The sequence below is a fragment of the Sceloporus undulatus genome, chromosome 7 (assembly GCF_019175285.1).
Source record: "Sceloporus undulatus isolate JIND9_A2432 ecotype Alabama chromosome 7, SceUnd_v1.1, whole genome shotgun sequence".
NCBI classification, from domain to species: domain Eukaryota; kingdom Metazoa; phylum Chordata; class Lepidosauria; order Squamata; family Phrynosomatidae; genus Sceloporus; species Sceloporus undulatus.
The window spans coordinates 30167009-30189291 of NC_056528.1; the positions used below are offsets into that span (position 1 = coordinate 30167009).

Consider the following 22283-nt stretch of genomic DNA (forward strand, 5'->3'; position numbering starts at 1 on the left):
CAGAGGCCGCCTGCAGGGAGGGGCCCCTTTAAACACACAAAAGGAAGAGGCCGCATTTGCAGCTTCCCAGGACCAGGCACACCTGGATGGCTTTATCCCACCTGCTGCCTGATACCATCCCAAAACCCTTGTGGAGGGGGCATTAGGGCCAGGCGGGAAGGTGGTCTTGGGACGAAGCCTCAACGCAGATGCCATGTGGAGCCTGGCAGTGTGCCCCCTCCGAGGAATGGCTTCCCATGACCAGCTCTTTCCAGCCCGTCCAGGGAGAGCAACTGGCCCCAAAGCGATCTGGGCCCCTGAAGCCCAGGGCACTGCCTTCACCCTCCACATCAAAGGTCCACTTCAGATGGGTTGCTGTCCTTGGGGGTCTCCAGGGTCTTCTCAACCGGAGGTCTCACCTCAGTCTCCTCTGCAGCTGCATCGTGGGGGGAAACCCACTAGCCAGACTGGTTCCATGTTTCGGTTTAAAACCAGCTCGAAGTGTGAGAGGAACAAGAAAATCAGGAGGACCAGGCCTGGCTTTGTGTCTGCCCCCACATTAGCAGGCAAGCCCCCTCCCAAACGTGCAAATCGAGGGGCCTCTGGCCTCCACAGAGCTAACCCCCCAACCCTCCCCCCCCGGTTTTTCGTAACCCTCACTTTAACATGTTGCCCCCCAAACCACCACCTGGTTTCCATACAGGCTTGATTTGCCCGCATTAGCTTTCCAGCACATGCCTGGAATAACCCACTGACCTCTCACTTTAAATTAACATTTCTCTTGGTTTAAACAAACTGTATAAATACAACAAAGCAGCACACATGAAGAGACAACAGGTATTATCTGGCTATGCCTTAGCACCATTGAGAAGGATGTGTGTCTGTGAGAGGGCATGCACGCGCATGTGCAAAGAGGTGCTGGGAAGGGAAGGTGGGGCGCCCAAGTTACAGATCGGATCCTCCTGGGGGCATCTCCTTTTCGCAGGTCTTCCAGCAAAGGACTGCTCCACGGACCTGGGAGACAGTGGCAGCCCCTCCCACCAAGGATTGTGGGGCTGCGGCCCCTTCCCAGAAGGGGCAGGGGGCCCCATCTTTGGAGAAATGGAGGACACGTGTGGGGGGGGGCAGAGGGGTGCCCTCCTCTCTTTCCTTTGCCACCCAGGTGAGGGAGAGATGAGTGACTCAAGTGCATGGGGTCCTTGGCCTTTCCCAGGACACTCACAGTCCCTTCCTCTGCCCCACACATGAGGAGGGGGAGGGTGGGAAAGATCCCTTGCTGACCAGAGGAGCCCTCCACTCACAAACAGAAGTGCTATTCCCTTCCTGGAGGGCCAGGAACATTGCATCCAGCCCCACCTCCCGGCTGAGGGGGCAGTGGTCCAAGGGGGAGGCCGGGAGGCACGGAGGGGACAGTTCTCCTTGCTTTCCATGAGATCCCGCAAGTGAAGGAGGCATGCGGAGTCCAGGCACCACTGGGACTTTGGCGAGGGGACGATAAGGCTGCTCTGTGATGGCATCAGCTGGTCAGTCCAAAAGACTGGGACAGAGAGTTGGCAGTGCCCACACAGTCATTTCACCGGGGCAGAGGCAGCGGCAGCCACAATCTCCTCATACTTGGGAGGTGGGTCACTGTAGGAGGGGCTGGACTCTTCGCAGGCGCTGCTGCTGCCACTGCCTGCCCTCGGGTGCCTGGTCACCTCCTCATAGGAAGGGGGAGGGGTAGCGCTGGACAGTCTGGAGGCGGGCAGGTTGGAGGGGGGCTGCAGGGAACTGTCTGAATGGCTGGTGGGGCCAAGACCCCATCGGCTTTCGCCAGTCCCTCGTCGGCTGCTGCCGGCCCCGGTACCAGGGTCCCGCTGCTGCCCATGGGCATCACTCTGGCTGTGGTGGGAGGCCTCGCGGTAGACCATCACCCTGGGCAGGCCACGTCCAGTGCGCCCAGCCAGGTAGTGGCTCTGGGTGTAGGAGGGCCGGTGGCGAGTGGCCTTCTGCAGCTGGCATCGCCAGATGATGAAAAGGCCGATGACGATGAGGAGGGCCACGCCGAGCAAGGGTACCACCACATACATGGCGTCTGAGCGGCCAGAGCCCTCGCCGGGGTCCTTGACCGAGTAGGCATAGCCTTTCCAGAACTCCATCTGCAGCCGGCGGGGAGAGAAAACAAGTGTTGGGTTAACTGTGCCCTCAGGTGCATTGTGGGTCTTGGTGCAAAGGATTCTGGGACAGCAGCAAGCAGCCTGGGAAGGAAGCAGCCCCTAACTGGGGGGAGGAGGAGGTGGTGCAAGGTGTGTGCCAATTCCAGAGCCTCTTCCCTGCCCAAATGCTTGTGTGGATCTGCCCCACTCACAATCTGTGCTACCAAAAAGTCATTCCTGTGGGCAAGTATTACACAGAACAGAGCCATATGCCTTTGCCTGAGAGGCACATCTTCCTAAACATTCACTTTTAACTTTACATGACAAAAACAAAATTCTCACCCCAAATGCCTGTCTGATGTTATTGTCTACATTGACCCCCCCCCCTTTCCCCAGTGTATTTCAACCTTTCCCCCGCAATCCTTGTTGGCTTCAGGAGGGCTTCCTCTCTCCCTGCCCAGTTTGTAGGGTGCTTGACGTGGGCCAGGGCCCTTTAGTCCCAGCAGCATCCTGGGTGCAATGGGAAGGGGCTTAACACAGGGCAGCTGAGGCCTCCAGGGCCAGGGTTTTCCTTTGGGCCAAGGGGTACATCGGTCAGCAGAGGCCCCATGCCTCCCTCGCCCACCATGGCCCTGAGCGGGACCCTGACCCCCACGGGTGCAGCCATCTCAGGGGCAGGGGACGGGGACACAGCCATCACACGCAGGACCCCCGCCCCACTGGCCGGCCGGCTGGACCCCTACCGTCTTCTCCTTGTTCTCAAAGACCTCCTTGGCCTCCTCGTAGCTGCAGATCTCCTCCACACATTCACGCTCGATGGTGCCCTGGCGGAACTCCTCCAGGAAGGCATTGGCCCGAGGGAGGCGCTTGAGCAGCGAGTGCGCATTCTGGGCCGCTAGGAAGGCTGTAAGCAAGGAAGGAAAGGGCAGGAGAGGGATGGGGAGCCATGGGGGGCAGGCAGGAGGAAGCCCCTGGGAACCCCCGGCCCCCTCCCCTCGCTCCTGGTGGCCCCAGAGGAGACCCTGCCCCTGGCACCCCCAAATGAGCCCATGGGCAGGGGGGGCTCCTTGCTCCTGGTCTACCCCCCTGCCTTCTGCCAGGGTCCCAGGGAAGGAAGCATGGCATGCCCCCCATCCCCGGCCCCTGGCAAGAGAGGTTGGGGGAAGGAGCGCTTTCTCTCCTCTCGCCCCCATCTTGTTTTTTTTTCCGAGGGGGTTATTACTTACTTGCCATGTTCGTCCTGCTTACCCACCGGTCACTCGAGGGTCATTCATCCGTCGGAAAGAGAAGGAGGGGTCAGCGGGAGAGGTCTCCAGAAGGGACCCCCAGAGGCCCCGATTCGCCTCTTGCTGGAAGGGAAGCTGGATGGGACCCCGATCCCTCGGAGGCGGCAGAGGCTGGAGGCAGAGGGGCCCCCGAGGGGCCCCGGCGGCCCGGGAAGACTCCCTCCCTCCCCATGGAGACCCCCCAGAGCAAACCCCCGCCCCCCGCTTCCGCCTCTATAAATACCCCGCCGTCCTAGGAGGTTGCCATGGCAACAGCGAAGAGGGAGGGGGCGATGCTCCGCTGCTGACGTCAGGCGCCCCGCACCCACGAATTGGGGGGATCTCCGAAGGGAGGGAAGGAGGGGGCCCCTTCCTTCCTTCCTTCCAGCAGCGACGGCGACGCCCCCCGCCCCGAGACCCTTCCGCCGGCCGAGGAGGAGCGCCCCTTCTCCCAAGGCCCCTCCTCACCCTCTTGGCCCTTTTTTCCAGTCGGTGGGTCGGGGGCCGCTCAGAGCCAGCAGCGGCGCCGGGGGTCTTGGAGGAGGCGCCCCTCGAGGGGGGCGGCGGAGGGGCGGGGCTGAGGCGCTCGTCCGGCCAATCACGCTCTCGGGGCCCGCCTCCCCTTTACGTCAGAGCAGAGGCAGGGAGGGGGAGGGGAGACGCGAAGGCTTCTGGGGACTGTAGTCCAGGCTCAGTCCCCCGACGGTCAGAGGGAGCGAAGAGGAGGAGAAGGAGGGGGCGGCTTCGGGGGGGCGGCAGCCGGGAAAGGGGCTGGTCGGGGAGGAGGCTCCTGCGGGGCCGTTCTTCTTTGTGTCCCCCGCCAACAGTCTGCGCCTTATGGGGGTCTTTGAACGGTCCCATGAGCCTTTGCGGCCGAAGAGCCGAGTAGAAATGCTCTGGATTAATTATTGGAGGGATGAATGAAGCCTCACGCGGCTGCAGGGGTCTCCAGTCCCACAGACCTCTGGTCTCCGCAGCTGAGCCCCAAAACACGGCTGGCAGCAGCTCCAGATGCGGAGCGAAAGCCCTCGAACAAAAGGAGGCTCCAACGAAGGAGCCAAAGCCGGCTTCCCGCCGCTCTCCCCGACAGAGACGCCTTCAGCACCGCGGGCAGCGACCCTGGACCCTCGCCCCTGGCCCTTGAGGGCCCCCGGACGCCCCTCCGCCCCAAAGGGGCCCCAGATCAGGGGGAAGAGGCGGGGGGTCACCTGGAGAGCCCCTTGGGCCCAGAGGCAGGCAGAGAGAGGGAGAGGGGGGACCTCGGGCGATGGACCCCGTCGGCCGACAGGTGGCGCCCTCGCAGCGCCTGTGAGGCTGGGGGGGGGCGCTGGGAAAGTTCCTTTGCTTTGGGGGGCAGGAAGGTTGTGCGCCCAAGAAGTAACTTTTCCCAGTTGCGAGACGGAATCTTTTCGCGGGGGGGGCCGGGCCCTCCCTTCCTTCTTGTGCGACTGACGGTGACGTTAGGATTTGCTACTCGGGAAGGAGTGGTTTGAAACTGGGGGGCGGAGAGGGAGGACTGCCCCCCCACGTTCCCAAAACAAGGGGCTGAGGCTCTCGCCCCCCACCCCCAGCCCTCCAAGAAGAGGGTGGGCGCTATCAAGAAAGATAGAGGGACGGCCCAGGTTTGTGAAGGGGGAGTCAAGACTAAGTGCCACCATTTGAGAGGCTAAGAGCCCCCCGCAAGACACAAAAAGAGGGTCGAGCGTTTACCCTCGACACCTCGATGGCACCACTTTAACTTCCGTTATGGCTTCATGCTATGGAATCTTGGGATCTGTAGTTTTGAGGACCTGTTGAGTCATCTGTCAGGTGCCACAACAAACTACAAATCCCAGCATTTCACAACATGGAGCCAAGGGCAGTTAAAGTGGCATCAAACTGGATTATTTTTTCACTGCAGATGTAAACTGAGTCCTTCCTCTGAAGGTGTTTACATCAGATAAATTCAGCTCGATAAAGCAAAGTGCAGCTGCTTGAGCAATGAGCGGCAGCCACTCTGTTCATGCTCAGAGACACTCTGCTCATGCTTTGAGACACTGCATTCCAACTTCTGAGCTGAGCTAAGAACCCAGGCTGCATCCACACAACATTTCATTCCCACTTCCAAGAGGGATTTTTAATTCCAAGACATACACACACACACACACACAATTTTTAATTCCAAGACTCATCTATCTATCTATCTATCTATCTATCTATCTATCTATCTATCTATCATAATTTTAAATTCCAAGACATTATACCTTCCTTTCTTTTTATGAAAAACAAACTCCTTTAAGAGAATCCTATTTTGGGAGAAAGGCAGGGTATAAAATCAACCAATAAAAAATTATAGTGCAATAGTCCATCAGTGCATGGCTTGCATTATAAGACTTTATACCTTTATACATTTAAAAACAATTAAAATCACAGTAGGCTCAGAGTGCTACAGAATCATGGAATCATGGAGTTGGAAGAGACCCCAAGAATGGCCATCCAGTCCAACCCCATTCTGCCATGCAGGAACTCTCCATCAAAGCACCCCCATTGACATGCTAAAAAGGGGCCAGCTAACTGTATTTTATTATCTTTGTCTTTTAAAAGAGAGAAGAAACAAGGCTGGAAGGAAGCCTCTTGCCTTTTTGCATCACAGACCCTCCTCTTTTTTGTTGTTGCAAAAATCCAGAAATGACTGTTTTTGAAAACATGAGTCCATTCTCAGGAGAAATGTCCAGAGTAGAGTCTGAGTCTCCTTTCTCTGGACTTCCAAAACCCCAAACTGACCCTGAGAGCATCTGGTCTGACCCCAACTCAAGGACACCTGGGAATCCTGAAGGTTTAGAGAAATTACTGAATTATTGAATTATACAAGGAATAGTGGTCTCAGGGTTTTGCTGAAGCTCAGTGTACAGAAGCACAACATTATTTTAAAAATATTGTGTATTAAATTACCTTCAGTCTATGTCCATGAGATGCATATGAGACATACATGGATCCCATCTCCCATTATATCCCATTAGACATACTGTATATAAATATACCAAACTCTGAAAAACTCCAAAATCCAAAATACATCTAGTCCTCAGCATTTTGGGTAAGGGGTATTATTATTATTATTATTATTTTACTATATTGTATATGGATATAACTGCTGAAAGGAAAGTTAAAAGTCACATTTTCTTTCTTTTATATTTCCCTTTAGAAGCTTCCTTCCTTCCTTTTTCTTTCTTCCTTTCTCCCCTTCCTCTTCCTCCCTTTCTTTTCCTTCTTTTCTTCAGTTCTCCCTCCCTCCCTCCCTATCATTCTTCCTTCCTTTTTCCCCTTCCTTCCCTTCTAGAGACTTTTATTCTGGCAAAAGCACAAGGGAGAAGGGGGGAGGAGGCGGAGGAGTGGAAGCCGGACTCCGATGGAAACGAAAGAGAAAGAAATCACAAGGACCCCCTCCCTCCCCCTCCTCTCTCTCTCTCTCTCTCTCTGAGCTTGCAACTTTTGTCTTAACACTTTTCCCTCTTCGAGTTCTCCGTGGTTTTGATGGAGGGGAGGAGGGGGGAGGAAGGAGCTTGAAGGCCCCCAGGGCCTGAAGGGGGGGGTCCGGACCCCCAAACCCCCCCTTCCCTACGTCCCTGAGAGTAGGGGGCTGCCTTAGCACCCCCAAGACCTTGGAGGGTCGCTGCACCCCCCACAAGACCCCAGCTTTTTGTTCCCAAATGCCCTCTAAGGTAGAAGGGGCCATTCTCCCCACTTCAGGCTCAGGAGAGGCCTTCTTTCTTCTTATCTTCAGTAAATGAGCAGAGGTGCCCCTCCCTCTGGACCAGTGGCAGACCCTGCAGGGGGCAGAGGGCCCAAAGGGTCTGCCAGGCAAAAGCAAAGGAGCCCAGAGATAAGGTTTCCCCGGTCCTGGCTGCACCCCACACCTACAGACCCACAAGTGGGGCTGAAGTCCTGGCAAGGCCCACTGTGTGTGGAGGGGGGGATCAGGGTCTTGCATCTTGGGCCCTGGCATGGGAGACCCCAGCCCTCCTTTCACCCAAATACTTCAGAGCAAGTGGAGAGGCCTGCCATGGCTGGGAAGGAAGGGCTGGGCCCTCTGCAAACCAGTCCTCAGAGTCCTCTGGCACTTTCCTCGTGGGCTGCCAGTCAGGGCAATTGGCCCAGAGATAAGGCGGCCTTGTCAGATGAAAGAGAGCCCTTTGGACACTGCGCAGTCAGCACCGGCAAAGGCTGCTCCTCTCTTTCCTTGTTGGGCGCTGCCTGGGAAAATGCTACAAGGGCTCCTCCAGGAGTCAGGGGGCAAATGGTCCCCCCCAAACACACACACACACAAACACCAGGGTGGTCCCCATCCTCACATTCCCATGTTCAGGGCCTGAGGGCCAGGGAGCAGCCGGCCTCTCTCTCCTTCCTCCTGCCCAGAGGATCAGCTTCTACAAGTGGGTGCCAGCTGGTCAGTGTCCCCCTCCTCCCCTCTGTACCCACACAGGAACGCACACACACACCCCTGACCCCATGCCAAATCCCCCTAACCCCTCAAGGAATGCCACCCGGCCCACGTGGGAACAGGCCTTCCTTTCAGCCTGCCTGCCTGGCACGGCCACAGCCAGAACGGAGCGCTCCAGAAATGCAGAAAAGCCTTGCACATGTGGGTCTCACCCCACATCCCCACATCTACCCAGACTCCTGAAGAGACTCTGGGAGGGGAATCCACCCTTGCTATTTCCTGCCAAAATCTAGCCCTAGGGTGGGCCTGGTCATGGCAGCAACTGTCAGTTGGTGTGTCAGTCTCCCCTTGCCCACCCGCTTTCCTGAAATTGCCCCCCACCCCAACTCCACAGTCTCGATGTCTGTCCGAAGGAGACAGTGTGTCCCTTTGTAACACATCCAACCCTTGGGACCCTGCTTCAGCAGCACCTACAAGGCTCCTGCAAGGGCTGCTCCCCTTGGCTTCTCATTTGGGACAGGAGCAGCCTTGGGGCAGCCCCACAGTGGTTGCGCAGGGAGTGAAGGGGGAGAGCCCCTCTCTGCTTTCTCCTCCTCCTCTTCGTGGTTTCCAGAAGCCCCTTGACTCTTTTCTGGGCCCATCATCCAACTGAGCAAACCCTCTTGGCCAAAGTAGGGCAAATCAGTGGATCAGTTAAATTTTTTTAACAAACCAGTATCCCCCAGGTTTGCTCTGTTGCAGGCAGCCCTCTGAGGTAACCCAGAAGTTAATTAAACTTCTGACCCCCACCCAACAGAGCCACCCACCCACAGACCCCACCTCACTGGCATCCTCCCAAATTCCTGGCTGGGGAGGACAACTTGCAACCTGCCAAATGTTGCTGGGCTGCAATTCCCCTCATCCCCAAGCACTGTTGGCTTTGCTAGTGAAGGCCCAGGCTGTCCAGCAAAATCGGGGGTGGCCTCTACTTGCTCCCTGCCATCTAGAATTTTCAGTCCTGGTTTCTGAACACCTCACAATATATGGAAACAACATAGTCCCCAAACCTACCAAACCCCTGAATTAGGAATGTCTGTGGTTTAATCGTGGCTGCCTCCAGATGCTCCAGCGCCTCCTTGTAGGTCTAGTGCTGCTGAAAAAAGGTTTCTCTTCTGAACACAGAGGCACCCATTTGCTGGATGGTTGCCACACCTGAGGCCCCAGAACTCCCTCCCCAGGTTCCCCAGGTTCCTCCGGCTGCTCAACCCCTGTCCACTCCTGGCACCCCCAAGCGCCCCCAAGGCCCCTACAAGGCCTCAGTGTGAGGAGACCATGTGAATGTCACCAGTGGGAGAGCAAGAAGGAGAAACTTCCAGGGCCAGATGCGAGCTTTTCCCCTCCTCCCATAAATGCCCCCCCAGACATTCACAACGGCCCAAGCCCCTGTGATGGGGGGCAGAGGCTGGCAGGCAAGGGGCTGGGTACTGTGTCTCCCTGATCTCCCAGAGCCCTTAAAGGGTTTAATTGTGATCTAGACTAAGCCTCTGCCCCCAAGCAACGATTTGCGGATGGATTTGGCAAAGCTGCAGTGAAAAATTAGAAAGCCCTTCTCAGCCTTGCTCCGGCCCCTGCTCTGAGGAGGCCCCTGGGCATCTGGACATCTGACCAACCCCCAGCCACCAGAGCCCCTCTGCCCACAGAAGCCCAGCGGCAGCAAGCATGGCCTCCTGAGGTAAGCCCCCCACTGCGGTCCCTCAGGTGTCCCTGGGTCCCTGTCTGTCCGTCTGTTCCCTGAACCCTTGCCCTTGCTCCCATTGGTCTGAATGCCATGTGGGGCCAGGTCACATCCAGGTTCTCTAGAAATAGCTTCACTTCTTTGCCTCCTTCCTCCTACTCAGCATCTGGACCTCCTCTCTATCCGCACCCATGAGGAGATTCAAGCTGCCTGCTATCTGGCTGGCAGAGAACATGGATACTAGGGACAGCCAAGGCCTCTGGGGTCACTTGCTTTGCAGAAAAAGAGAAAAGAGAGAAAGGTACGGTGGTTTAGGACTGGCACCAGGAAGCCTTTGGGGGTTTAGCCCTACGCTTTCAAGGACCGCGGTCCCCCTGATCTTGGTACTCTCCCTGCCTCTGCTGAAGGGGCCTAAAGCCCAGGGAAGCTCCATAGCCTTTTCAAAGAGGACTGGAGAAGCAGGAGGAGAAAGTGGCTGTCTATCCACAGGTCGGTTTCAGGCCTGGAGGTTCATGCAGATACAGAGGCAGTGGCCCACTGACCACCAGTCAAGGGTGGAGGAGGCGGGTTCCCTGGTCTCCAAGAACTCCTTCTGGGCTTCCAATTGAGGCCTTCCAGTGCTGCTCCTCCCATCCCCGGGATCCCGAATCAGACACCGAATCGTTCCCATTCAGATACAGCGATTCATAGCTCGGGTTCAGAAATAACCCGCGTTATAACCTACTACTATTTTAAACCAATTTATAGGCTGATAATTCGATTTATTCATTTTAATTCGATTCTGATTCGAAATGCAGTGGGAACGATTCCAAGGTAATGCAGATCTAATTCGGGTTTCAGTGGGAACGATACCCCCTAAATTCGGATCATGAACCGCTTTATAGGCGAATGGGAACAGCCTCACAGAGGCATGCCACATACTGGAGGAGGTGGCCCAATCTGTCCCAGCAACAGCAATCCCCACACATTCATGTTATCTACTTGGGGGAGAGGATGATGGACCCTCAACGCTCAAGGAGAGTCTCTTTCAGACTCTCAGGCACTTAATGCCCTCCTGCTCCTGGGCTTCCTTTCCAGGGATGGGTGGCATCTGGAGGTGGAGGATTTGGGTGGCTGTTTTACGAGGAAGCAGGAGGATGCTGGGCACTCAGGGGTGCAGCCCCTGTCCAGCCATTGCCCGGGCTCTTGGGATGCTGTTGGGGAGGGGGGCTTTGGACCACGGATGGGCAGCCTGCCGACAGCCCTTGGCCTAGTTTCCAAAGCCCATTCTGCAGGCGATTATTAGCTCAGCACTCTGGCAAGGCCTCCTTCTCTCCCTCTCCCCCCCCCCCCCCGTCTTGCTCCAAAATCAGCTGGCAAGAAGGAAGGAGGCAGAACGAGAGGAAACCATGACAGAAAAAGAGTGGAGGGGAGAGAAGACAGAGCCTTCTAGTTTTGGAAGGCTGTTGTTCTAAGGGGGACTCAACCCTTAAGGATATTGGAGGCCAGGATATTGGCCCTGGGGGTCCACTCCTGTCTGTGCCATGTTCCTCTGCGCATACGCACACACACACTCACTCACTCATGGTTCTCGAGACTCCTGGACTCTGTATTCTCAGAAGGGACCAAAGGAGACTGGCCATGCATGATGAGAAACCACCAAAGAAGCAAAGGTTTTGTTCTGTCATTGAGCAAGAGGAGTGGAGCAGTGCCCGTTTCCATGCAGAAGCTCTTGGGCTGAATCCCTAGACGCCTCCTTGAGTGGGGCTGGGAAAGGTCCCTGTCTCTTGTTCAAAGATCACTGTCCACTAGTAGCCACAAGGTGGCCTTGTCTGGATGGTCAACAGCCTGGCACAGAAGGGTGGTAGGTGCCTCCTGCGCTCTTGAAGTGCCCATGGCAGCTTTGGAGGGGTCGCTTTTGCTGCCAAGGAGAGAAAGAGTTAAAATCCTCATGGTGTCTTAGGCTGTATTTTGCTCAGCACAGCAGCAGCAGTAGCAACAAAGGAATGCATCTTCCTTACACTCAGGCAAGAAAATGTGCATTCAGTTTGGCATCAGAGGCCAACCCACACTGCCACCATCTTTTCCAGTCTCTCAGTGTACATCTTCTTTCCTTAATGCCACAAAGAGTTTTAGCAGCCCTTGGTGGGGAGGAAAGATTCCTCCTCCAAGAGAACAGCTGTGGAAAGCAAGCCTGGGGACATCCCAGTCCTGGTTGTGTGAATCAAGAGCTCTCTCTCTCTCTCTTTTACACACACACACACACACACACACACACACACACACACACACACAAGCTGTTGCCAGACTTTCACCCAGCATTAGAGGGGCATAAAGTACAAATGGGGAAGGGGAGCAGACCCTTGAGACCCTGCCATGCCTTAACCACCACCACCCCTCCCACGGTTCTGTTACTGTGCAAAGAAACAAAGGTGGGTTGTTTCCCAACCCATTTATAATCCCTGGTAGGGTTGGTTTTTTTTTTTATTAGAAAGTTTTCAAAAGATAATTCCTCCAGATAGATAACTGGAGGTGGGAGGCGGAAGGGTGCTCTGCGTTCCTCTGAAGCCATGGGTCAATGATTAATCCGGTGTGCCTCCCCTTCTCCCAGATAACCTTCTCCCTCCCCCCTCTGCACCATCCTCAACTGCTGCCATCCCCAGAAGAGTGCCAACTTACATGAGGAAGGCCAGCTCTCGGGACTTTGGGGGAGGAGGAGGCAGTGGCAGAGTGACCGGCATAGAGGAAGCGGACTGAGGGGCTGGAGATGGCCTCTGTGGGCCTGCAGCTGGTGGGCTACATCCTGGGGCTTCTGGGGCTGCTGGGCACAGTGATTGCCACCCTCCTACCTGGCTGGAAGACCAGCTCCTACATTGGCACCAGCATAGTCACAGCTGTGGGCTTCTCCAAGGGCCTCTGGATGGAGTGTGCCTCCTACAGCACGGGCATCACCCAGTGCGACATCTACAGCTCCCTGCTCAACCTGCCCGCCGACCTCCAGGCCGCCCAGGCCCTGATGTCCACCTCCATCGCTGTCTCCCTGCTGGCCTCCATTGTCTGCGTGATGGGAATGCGCTGCACTGTCTTTGCCCAGGGCTCTCCAACCAAGGACAGGGTGGCTGTGGCGGGAGGGGCGGCCTTCATCCTCGGGGGGGCTCCTCGCCTTCATCCCTGTGGTTTGGAACATCCACGTGGTGCTCCGGGACTTCTACAACCCCGTCATCCCCGACAGCATGAAGTATGAGCTGGGGGAGGCCCTGTACCTGGGCATCCTCTCCTCCTTGGTCTCCCTGGTTGGGGGACTCATCCTCTGCGCCTCCTGCCCACCTCAAGACCGGGTGCCCACCCACTACAGCCCATACCGCTCCCGGACAGTGGCCACACGGAGCCCCCCATCTCCCACGGGAGGGGCAGCCCCCTCCCAAAAAACAAAGAGCGAGTTCAACGCCTACAACCTGACTGGCTATGTATAATGGCAGCTGGACTTGCCAGACTGACAGACCACTGGGGAGCCATGGCTGTCTTGACCCCTGGCCCACCTGGAGGCATCGGACAGGTAAGCAGGCAAGGAGGCAGCTGGGCATGGACCCCACCACCACGCACCTGCGTTTCTACCACTGCCATTGCCAAGACTTCTCCCTCAAGCACCAAGTGGAGCTGCCTTCTTTGGGGCCTCAGAGCCGAATCACTGCTGAAGGAAGCCTCTCCTCATCCTGAAGGGATCAGCCACACTGGACAGTCTCTGAGGTGTCACTGTGGGATCTTCTGGTGGGACTGGCAAGGGTCTGCCTTAGAGACACCTGACCAATCCCCATGGATCCATAGGACTGCACGTCCCTGACGGCAGAGACTGACCAAACGGAGGAGGAGAATGGGTGAAGTGGGGGCCAGCCACTGGCAAGGGGAGAGGGGGACCATGGGTCAAGCAGAACAGTGACTCTGGAAGGCGCTGGCAGGAATCCAGCCTCACAAAGTGCTGGGGGTGGCAGTGGGGAGGAAACAGCAGGCTAGTCCATGATTCTCCTGGGGCCCCAGGAAGATTTGCTGATGGGCACCAATGGAGCAGTGCCACAGCCACCCAGGCCAAGCTTTCTGAGCATCACAGCTGGCCACCCCTTTGGGGACTGGGGGTCCAGCAGCAGCCAGAGTCCCTAGCCCCTCTTCCCCACTGCCAGGCCCTGTGCCTTGGGGGGTTTCTGCCTCCCCCCTTGTGGCAAATGCCAACCGCACAGGGCCCTAAGGGCTGGGCTTGATCAAAACAAGTTTTTCATCTCCATGACCTCAGGGGCCTCTGGCTTTGAAGAGCCGCCTGCCCTCCCCTGTGCTTGCCCCGTGGGTGGATGGTTGGGTGGGTGGAGAGAACAGACTGGCCTTGGCAAGGGGATCTCGGGCACAATAAACCAAGAGGGAGGGGGAGGCTGGGAAGGGGGCAGCTGGCAGGCTGGCACTGGGTGCTTCTTTTTCGGACAGACAGAGGCCACTTCTGTGTGTCTCCCTGCCTTCGCCCGCCATGTTCTTCCCCATGTTCGGCTTCCAGAAGCTGATGAGGGCAAGTCAGTAGCAAGGACTCTGAAGGGCAGGAAGAAGGCCCAGAGGGACCTTCATGGACTGGGGGGGGGGGGGGGTGTGCCCAGGACCCCCAGGGAGGAAAGCAACCCTGGGGGCCTTGGCTCCATGCAGGCTACCCAATGCAAGCAATCCTCTGCCTCCTCCTCTTTTTAGGAATCCTGGGGGGGGGGTTCTCCCCTCCCTTCCCCAAGGAACATGTTGAGCACCCCACATACAGAAGGGAGTCAGGTGGCTGCTCTGGGCTCCCATTTCCCCACCCCAAAGGAAGGAAGTATTCGCTGGAGTATTGCATCAATGCTTGCGTTTATGGAATTGGAAGAAAGGGGGTTGACTTCCTTATAGCTGCACCAGTTACCTCTATGGCCATTTGGTCACTGTAGAGGTCACTTCCTATCCCCCCACTCTACAAAAGGTTTAGAGTTTTTATGACCCTAAGGCTCTTTCCTCCATGCTTGGATTAAAGATGGATGCATCCGCAAGGCTAGGATTCTAAAGATGTTTTTTTTTTCTGTCAGGGATGCTTTGATTTGGATTTCCTGCATGGCAGGGGGTTGGACTGGATGGCCCTAGTGGTCTCTTCCAACTCTATGATTCTATGATTCTATGATTCTCACCTGCATGCATGAGGGTTTACCAGAAGCTCAGATATATACTGTTGGGGCACACGCTACTCCTGCTGGGCTTAAGGTATAAAATACCAGGTTTTTACTACTATACCTTCCAACAATATGCTAAGTGGGAATAAAAGGCAGGGGTGGAGATGGGGGTGGGAGGACAAGCCTTGGGCGAGGCCACAGCTAACCCCCTGATCTGACCCTGAGGGGGGCATAGGAGGGCCCTCACACATCCCAGGGCCAAGAGCCCTCCCCCCAGGGCATGAGGCTTGTTCTCATGTGGTTTGGTGGAAGTGTGTGAACAGCTGGACCCCACCCTGAGCTACTACATTTCCCTCTCTTTTGTGCTTTGATTAGGGTTATCCCACGTGGGAAGAATACCAGGTGCAGAGGGGGGCATCAGAAGAAGATATTTGGACCCCCCATGGCCACCCAGGGGCCCCATTGGCCTCAGCTGGGGGGCAGCCAGTTCTGCCAGGAGGCAGCAGCGGGTCAAGGCTGTGGCCTGCAAGATGTGTGTGTGTGTGTTTTCCTCTTCAGCCATACACTGCAGCAGCTGGTGCTGAGCCAAGCTCTCCTGACACAGTCCAAGTCATGCATCACATGCAAATGGTATGTTGAAGGGACCGGCAAGCTTGGTGTAAAATGATTTCCAGCCATAAAGTGATTTAGATTAATGTGGGAGACAAGAGCACCAAGTTCACAGTGGCAACCTAGTCCTTGCCAACTCTCAGGCCTATTTGCTTGTCTCCCCTCTGCCTGAGACAGCAGAGTTGCCACCATAGGTACTCCTTCATCTTCCTCTTCTTTGCCTAGGAGGGGATCCCAAGGCCAGCCAGAGGTCTCCAAGTGGTATGGTGCTGGTGCGGTGAACACATGCTCGGCTTCTCCTCGCAGGGAGGAGGCAGGCAAGGAAGAGCTGGCTGCAGCAGGGTGGACATGCCTTTCAACTCCATCTGACCCTAACCCTAAGCCCCCAACAGACAACAGTTGTACTCTGTTCACCCAACCTGGTGTTTTGCAATCACCTACCATTGAGATGAAGAAATAGGTGCCAGTGAGCGCCAGTCCTCCTGTGATGTGGAGCAAAGATGGGGGGGGGACCCTTCAAAGTAGTCTCAAGAGCAGCCCTCCAAGGGTCACTGAGCCACTGGCTGGACGTGGATGGGTGTTGCAGCCTGGTCTCTGGAGGGTGGCATGCTGCCCATCCCCAGCCAAATGTCCAGTGGCTGCCTCTGCCTCACCTAATCCCCCTCCAGGTGCCTTGGCTGCAGCCCCTTCTTGGCTTTTCCTTCCCCCTTTTATCCGCTGTGTGGGGAAGGTCAGGCCACCAGGAGAGAGGGACCCAAGGGACAGGTGGCACCCCCAGCTGCCTCTCTGGCTCCACCACGTGCCTTCCACCCTCAGCCTGGTTTGGCCGGGACCCTCCCGATTAATCCTCTCTTGCCCCACTTTTTCAGCTCTTTAAAATGTTGAGAGCCAGCACAGTGAACTACAGGGTTGGGGAGGCTGCTTGGGGCCCTTGGGGCTGTTCCTGTGGGACCCAGGGCCACAGAAGCATCTATATATGTGTGTTGGCTCTCAACATTTTAAAAAGCTGAAAAAGTGGGATGACAGAGAATTAATTCAAGGGTCCTGGTCAAGCCAGGATGGGTCTGGAGGGCACACGGTGGAGACAGTGAAGCGGGGAGTGCCACCCCAACACCCCATGCCTTGAGGGCAAGTGGTTTTGCAAATCACACACACCCCTACCTTTGCAACATGGGATCTGCTGTGGGGAACGTTTTATCATGGGTTATCACCTCCCCCCCCACTGGGGAAGAAAGGCAGGGCTGCTAGGGCTGGTCAGGGTGAAGGGCCAAAGCCAGAGGCTTTAGTAAGCACAGCAACTTGCTCTGAGGAAAGGTCACAAGACTTGGGGTTGGGGGGGTCCCTTGACTGGATGCAGACATTGAAATGCCTGCCAACTCCACCTGACCCTAACCCTAAGCCCAAAACAGACAACAGTTGTACTCCGCTCACCCAACCTGGTGTTTTGCAATCACCTGACATAGAGATGAAGAAATAGGTGCCAGTGAGCGCCAGTCCTCCTGTGATGTGGAGCAAAGATGGGGGGGGGGGGAACCCTTCAAAGTACAGTAGTCTCAAGAGTAGCCCTCTCCCTCCCCATCCGAAAGGCCCAGAAGTCTCCTCTGGCAAAGTGGACCGGCACTGCTACCCAGTGGAGAGACTGAGGTATTGCCAGTTCCCAAAGGATGCGTGCTTCGGTGGGAGGAAGGTGCTGGTGGAGCGGTCAGAGAATGGGTCCTGATCCAACCCCCCTCCCCTACTCCAAGACAGACCACCTCCAAATGCTAGGGAATGGGAGGGGGAGAGGAACCACTCATTGGCCCTTGGTTAAGAAGTGGTTAATTTGCTTTGGGGCCTTGCTTGGCTTTTAATTCCCTGCCTGCTTGAGGCAGCAGCAGAACTGGGGGCTCTGCAGGATGCACACACACACTGTTTGGAAAGAAAGAATGAAAGAGTGATGGCAGCAAAGGTCAGGGGACACCAAGTGGCAGCATGGAGCAAGCCCCCCCCCAGTGACCTCCTTGGTTTTGGAGGGGAGTGTCTCTGGGTGCTTATGCTGGACACAGTTTCCAGGCCGACATCCCACCCCACCCCACCCCAAATCCTGGAGCTGCCCAGGAAAACACCTGCGGATAATGCAGATGGCAGGAGGGAGCGCTGGACCCTTAATGTCCTCCTCTTCCTCCTGCAGCTTTGGGGTTCATCAGAGGATAGCAGAGTCCTGAGCAGGAGCTGTAATTAAAGCAGACAGCGCGGCAATCCCTTAATCGGGCCGCTTGCCCTTCTCTCTCAGCAGCCGAGAGGAAAGTTTCACAGCTGAAGTTAAAAAAGGAAAACGGAGGAAGCTCCGGCTGATGCTGCTTTTAATCAGATTTGCCCTCCTAAGCTCTTCTCACTGCCAGCCCAGCCAGCTGCCCTCTCAACCCCGGGGAGCTGCCTGGTGCCAGAGGAGGACAGGAGGACAGACAGACAGAGGGCCTGAGGTGGTGTGGGCCCACTGCGGTCAAGTGGAGGGCCACGGTTCACCTCTCCAGGCGGCGGTGCCACCTTACCAGGTGCAGGGGCTTCCCTGGGGCCAGAGGGGCTCTTTCCTCACAAGGCAAACCCAGCGGCAAACCAAGGCGCCACACGGGTACAGGGGAAGGCTCCTTGGTCAAAACAGGCCCTGCCCTTCCCACCTCACAGCTTCTCAGGCCCTGATCCACTCTGGGGTAGGCAAACACAAAGGGAAGCCAGTCAGGTCAACTAACAAAAAGATTTGACAAGCCTTAGCTGGCCAAAAAGACAATTTTATATGTATAAGCTTAGCTTCAGATCAGGGTGGGCAAAGCATGGCAGGAGGGACAAATGCCCCCCCAAAGGCTGTTTGACCCCCCAATCACTCTGGAGACCCCCTCCCCTCAGGAAAAAATCAGCCAAAGAGCAGACCAGGATTGCCACACCTGGAGGCTTTGATCCAATGTTGTGGTTTTCCAGGATGGAAGCCAATGCCACCCAAAAACTTATGGAGGGGAGATTGGAAGGGGTCATTCTTTCTTTGTTTAGCTGTCAATTTTATTTTGCATTTTTGGGCCAAATGTCATCAACAGAAGATCCCAGTGGCTGAAAACTGTCCCCCGGCCTCCCTTTAAATCTTGGAGGAAATATGTCTCATGTATTTTAGCATTAGGTCCTTCCACTTTTGAGGAAGATGCCCACCCCAAAGCCTAAAGGATGACCTCAAAGAGAAAGAAAAGGGCTGGTCCCTGGGAGCCAGAGGCCTTGCCAGGGCCACCCAGAGGGCAAAGCGGCAACGGAGTGGGGTGGCTACTGAGGCTGACACCAATTTCTCCTCCCCAAAAAAGTCAGGGAGTCAACCGAGAAGCTGCAGCAGTGTCCAGGACTCATTTAGTGAGCTCAGCAACATCAAGTAAGGAGCCTATCTCTCTTGCTCTGCCCCATGTTGGGGGTCCCTCCTGGCCCGATCCTCCGGAGAAAATGGTCTCCTCTATGGACACACTGACGCTGCCCTTTGTGTGCCCTTCGTGGCTCTTCTGAGAAATCTCTATTTGCCTCCATCATGGCTGATTAGGTTGGTTGGGTAGCCCCTATTTTCCTCCTTAGGGGGTGCCGGTTATCCCGGGATTTGACGCAGGCTCTAAGGGGCTGGTAGCATGCCCCTTGCCCTTCCCAAACTCAATCACGAGGGGCTTCCCTAGTAGATGGAACCCATTGGCCAGTTGCAGGGCTGCCTGGGCCATTGAGATGCCTGGAAGCAGAGAGAGAAGAGACTCAGAACTCAAGGAGGAGTTGGAAGGGGTTGGGGATGGGAGGGTCAGGGTCCCAGGAAACGTCCAGGCCTCCACAGTCCATCAAGGAAGGAGAACTGGGGCAGGGGCAGTTTTGGGGGGCAGCTACTCACTGGGGAAGGTGAGGAAGGCCTGGCCCCGCATGCGCCCGCTCAGTAGTCGGAACTGGACCTGGGGGGCCACCCTCCTCCTGGAACCTGGCAAAGATGGACAAGAGGTCCTCCGCTGTCACCCGGCGGCTGAGATTCTTCAGGTAGAGCACCTAAAAGACACACTGGGGTCACCACCGGAAAAGGGTAGTCTGTGATCACATCTGACCACCCCATGGCCGGCACCGTGCCCCCCAACCAGTGGAGGGGAATGAGGAAGAGCAAGGGGAGACCCAGCAGGACGGGATGGTGAATCTGCTCTGCTCAAGAGCTGGGAAGATGAATTTCGTGCAAGGGCAGCATGGGGTCCCCCTCCTCAGGTGCAAAGCAGGGCTGGAGACAGACCCATAACCACCCGTGGGACAGGGGCAAGGAACTTTCACAGTGGGGTGGAAGGGAGGGGGCCCTGAGACAAGAAGGGGGCAGCAGGCCAGGGGAAGGTACCTGGCTCGGTTCTCCTGGGGCATAGGAGGCAAACCGAGGGATCTGGCGGATCTCTTCCTCTGAGAGACGGTTCTGGCAGATCTCCTCCTCTGGGACAAACTGCACCGGCCGCCGCACCACTGTCACAGGGTCAGAAGGCAGGGACGAGTCCAGGGCCACACTGGGGGTCCCCGATGGAGAGGGCGAGAGGGTCCCTGTTGGGGGTGCTGGGCTCAAGACCTCTTGGTAGAGAGTCTCCAGGGGAGTCGTCCTGCCCTCCGCGGGGGGACCATCCTTTGCAACCGCATCTGAGCCCCAGAGAACATGACTCATCATCCTGGGCTCTGAGATCCCACAGAGAGGCAGATGTGCCCCTCCCCTGCATGGCTCCCCCTCAGCGTCCCCCACCCACCCACTCACCCGCCCCCTGGGCCCAGCGGGGCACTTGCCTTGGTGGTAGAGCATCCGGAGGAAGGGGTGGCGGTCGGCACCCTGGAAGAGGGACCGCTCGATCTCCATCTCCCGCCGGCTGAGCTGCTTGCTGCCTGCAAAGCGCTGGGGTAGGGCCAGGATGCGCTGGCGCTCAGAGATCTTCTCCTCGATGGCACGGATCCTGTCCTGTGTGGCTTCAGGGGCAGCCCCGAGCCCAAGGCTCTGGAAGACAGATAGGATTGGGGAAAGGCTGCTGGGGGAAGGAGGGCTGCCCCTTGGCCTCCCACAGGAGGGAGGGCATCAGAAGCTGCAGAGACCCCCATCCCAGTGGCCTCCAAAGAATGGGCACACCAATCCCAGTGTGAAGGCCAGCTGACCCCCACCTTTCCTCTGGAACCAGAAACATGGTAAGAACTGTCCCCCCCCCCAATGAATCGCTACCCCATTCCTGCTCAGCTGCAGCCACAGTTTTGCGCTGGCTGAGCCCACTTTCCATCCCAGAGGTGGGATCTGGGCCTCCTTCAGCCGTCTTTGGAGGTCAAAACTATTGAGGTATGGAGCAGCATGTAAAATGTTCAGATGTGGCAGAAAAAGTGTATATAAGCTCAAACCATCTTTGTACAGTGTGGGTTTTGTAGTTGGTGGATGGTGTATAGCTTTGCTCTCATGTGTGTTTTGCAACCAAAAATAAACAGTGCCTCTTTGGAGAAAAGCCAGCCTACGGTGCTTTCATCTAGCAGCTGTTTTTCCTGGCAGAGCTCCAGTCTGCCAGTTTGTCTATCTACTCAAAAGCTTCCAAGATTACTCTGCATTCATCTCTGCATATTTTCCCAGCAAAAACTGCCCCCTACAAAGTCCCACCTGCCAGCCCAACACTAGCAGCCTGGCAGGCTGGGGATCAGAGCCCAGGGCCCACGGCGCGTGTGTTTGGGGATGGGGCTCCAGAGTCCGCAAGGGGGAGTGAGGGCAGGATGTGTGGGGCTGGCCAGCTGTTCTTGCCCTACCTTCTCCTTGCGTTTGGCTGCGGCCTTGGTGTGGGTCTTCCAGAGGTGGATCTCGGCGTCAGAGAGGCCCAGGTGGTGGAGGGCGTCCATCTCCTGGCTGCGTTCCTGCAGGGCCTGGAACTGGGTCAGGGTGCGAGTCCCGGCGGCCTCCTCCCCGAAGGGCTTGTAGAGCGAGGCTGGGGCAAAGCGGGCCCGCTTGGAGAGGCACCTGTGGGAGGCAGGGAAGTGGGGGGAGGCAGGGGAGGACAGAGGTGGGGGCCCCAAGGGGGTCATTGGCAGCACAGACCCCCCCAAGCACACTGAGTGCAGAAGACAAAGTGCAGGAGCAGCGCAAAGGCCCCCAACCCAAGGGGCCTTCGACTGGGAACTGAGTCCCCTGAGCCCCATACCTTTGGGGGCCCCTCGACCCCCACCAGCCCCGGACTCACCGCTCCAGGGAAGTGGAGGTCTCCAGCTGGTGCCGTAGGAGGGTCCTCAGCTGCCGCTCTCCCTCCGTCTCCAGCGCCTCCGGCGGAGGAGGCTCCTCTGGAAGGGCCCCGGGGCCACTGCTGACCCTGCATGGCATGGCATGGGGGTCAGGAAGGGGGTCAGTGGGGAGGAGGCCGCAGCACGGGGGCCCCTCGAGAGCTCCTGGGGGGAGGGAGGGGGGGCTTCCTTGGAAGGGTCCTGGGGGCAGTGCCCCATTGGATGCTCAAGGGAAGGGTGCCCCATTGGATGGCACCAAGGAAGCCGCCCACAGATGCACTGGTCAAGGGGCTCACGGGAGTGAACCGGCCCCAGGGACCCAGCAGGGGGCGCTGTGCCAGGGACCCAGGGCTGCATCGCGACTGGGGGGCGTTGGCGGAGGGCTGCAAGGGAGCCTCCGTGGGGGAACGGGGGGGATTAGGAACCCCAGCCCTCCCCTTCCCTCCCGTGTTGGGGGTCTTCGGGGGCCCTCTCCCGCCCCAAGCCCCCCCCCCCCCCCCCGAGAGGAGGAGGGCGAGCACCGACCTCTTCATGGCTGAAGGGCCCTGGCGCCTCCCCCGGACTGCGAGGACCGGCATGCTCCGCGAAGGGAGGGAAGGAGGGCGGGGCCTTCGTGCAGGGGCTCCTGGGAGATGTAGGCCGACGAGTCCAGCATTGCCTGCCTTCCCCAGGCGGCAGGGTTTCCTTGTTCCTCTGAAATGGAGCCCCTGCAGCAGCAGCAGCAGGGTCTTCGTGGTCGGTCTCCCACCCAAGCCCCCTGCTTAGCTTACGCTGAGGGTC

At 57.2% G+C, this 22283-nt stretch overlaps 3 protein-coding genes and 1 long non-coding RNA gene across 7 annotated transcripts; 2 read left to right on the top strand and 2 right to left on the bottom strand.

Annotated features, from left to right (window-relative positions):
- Positions 1 to 742: 742 nt before the first annotated feature.
- On the bottom strand, positions 743 to 4709 carry PRRG3 (proline rich and Gla domain 3). 3 transcript variants are annotated; one of them, XM_042478160.1, is made up of 3 exons: positions 3341 to 4709; positions 2858 to 3018; positions 743 to 2117 (listed from the first exon to the last, which is right to left on the bottom strand). In XM_042478160.1, exons 1-3 carry the CDS (start codon positions 3345 to 3347, stop codon positions 1548 to 1550), a joined length of 738 nt encoding a protein of 245 aa, XP_042334094.1. In that variant the 5' UTR covers positions 3348 to 4709; the 3' UTR covers positions 743 to 1547. The 3 variants fall into 3 exon arrangements, with proteins under 3 accessions (XP_042334094.1, XP_042334093.1, XP_042334092.1); XM_042478159.1 differs by lacking the exon at positions 3341 to 4709 and adding an exon at positions 3113 to 3298 and having other exon boundaries at positions 2858 to 3074; XM_042478158.1 differs by lacking the exon at positions 3341 to 4709 and having other exon boundaries at positions 2858 to 3333.
- Positions 4710 to 12114: 7405 nt separating this feature from the next.
- CLDN2 (claudin 2) lies at positions 12115 to 14537 on the top strand. The gene is given in 2 exon segments (XM_042478163.1): positions 12115 to 12637; positions 12639 to 14537. Coding segments are annotated over 2 exon segments (705 nt in total). The 5' UTR covers positions 12115 to 12256; the 3' UTR covers positions 12963 to 14537.
- Positions 14538 to 14660: 123 nt separating this feature from the next.
- On the top strand, positions 14661 to 18624 carry LOC121936210. Of its 2 annotated transcripts, XR_006104935.1 has the most exons (3): positions 14661 to 14745; positions 15030 to 15284; positions 15489 to 18624. It is a non-coding gene; the product is annotated as an uncharacterized LOC121936210 (long non-coding RNA). The 2 variants fall into 2 exon arrangements; XR_006104936.1 differs by having other exon boundaries at positions 15030 to 18624.
- RBM41 (RNA binding motif protein 41) lies at positions 18275 to 22081 on the bottom strand. Its single transcript, XM_042478155.1, is given in 8 exon segments — positions 18275 to 18990; positions 19144 to 19207; positions 19209 to 19292; positions 19624 to 19910; positions 20052 to 20256; positions 21039 to 21246; positions 21467 to 21592; positions 22029 to 22081. Coding segments are annotated over 8 exon segments (1176 nt in total). The 3' UTR covers positions 18275 to 18841.
- Between the last annotated feature and the right edge of the window lie 202 nt (positions 22082 to 22283).

What these genes read in the sequence shown, in the direction of transcription:
- PRRG3 (XM_042478158.1), bottom strand. Translation starts at nt 3,307, where the DNA reads ATGGGGGCGAGAGGAGAGAAAGCGCTCCTTCCCCCAACCTCTCTTGCC. An exon ending in TTGAGAACAAGGAGAAGACG is followed by an intron (nt 2,118 to 2,857) that starts GTAGGGGTCCAG and finishes CGCCGGCTGCAG; the next exon opens with ATGGAGTTCTGGAAAGGCTA.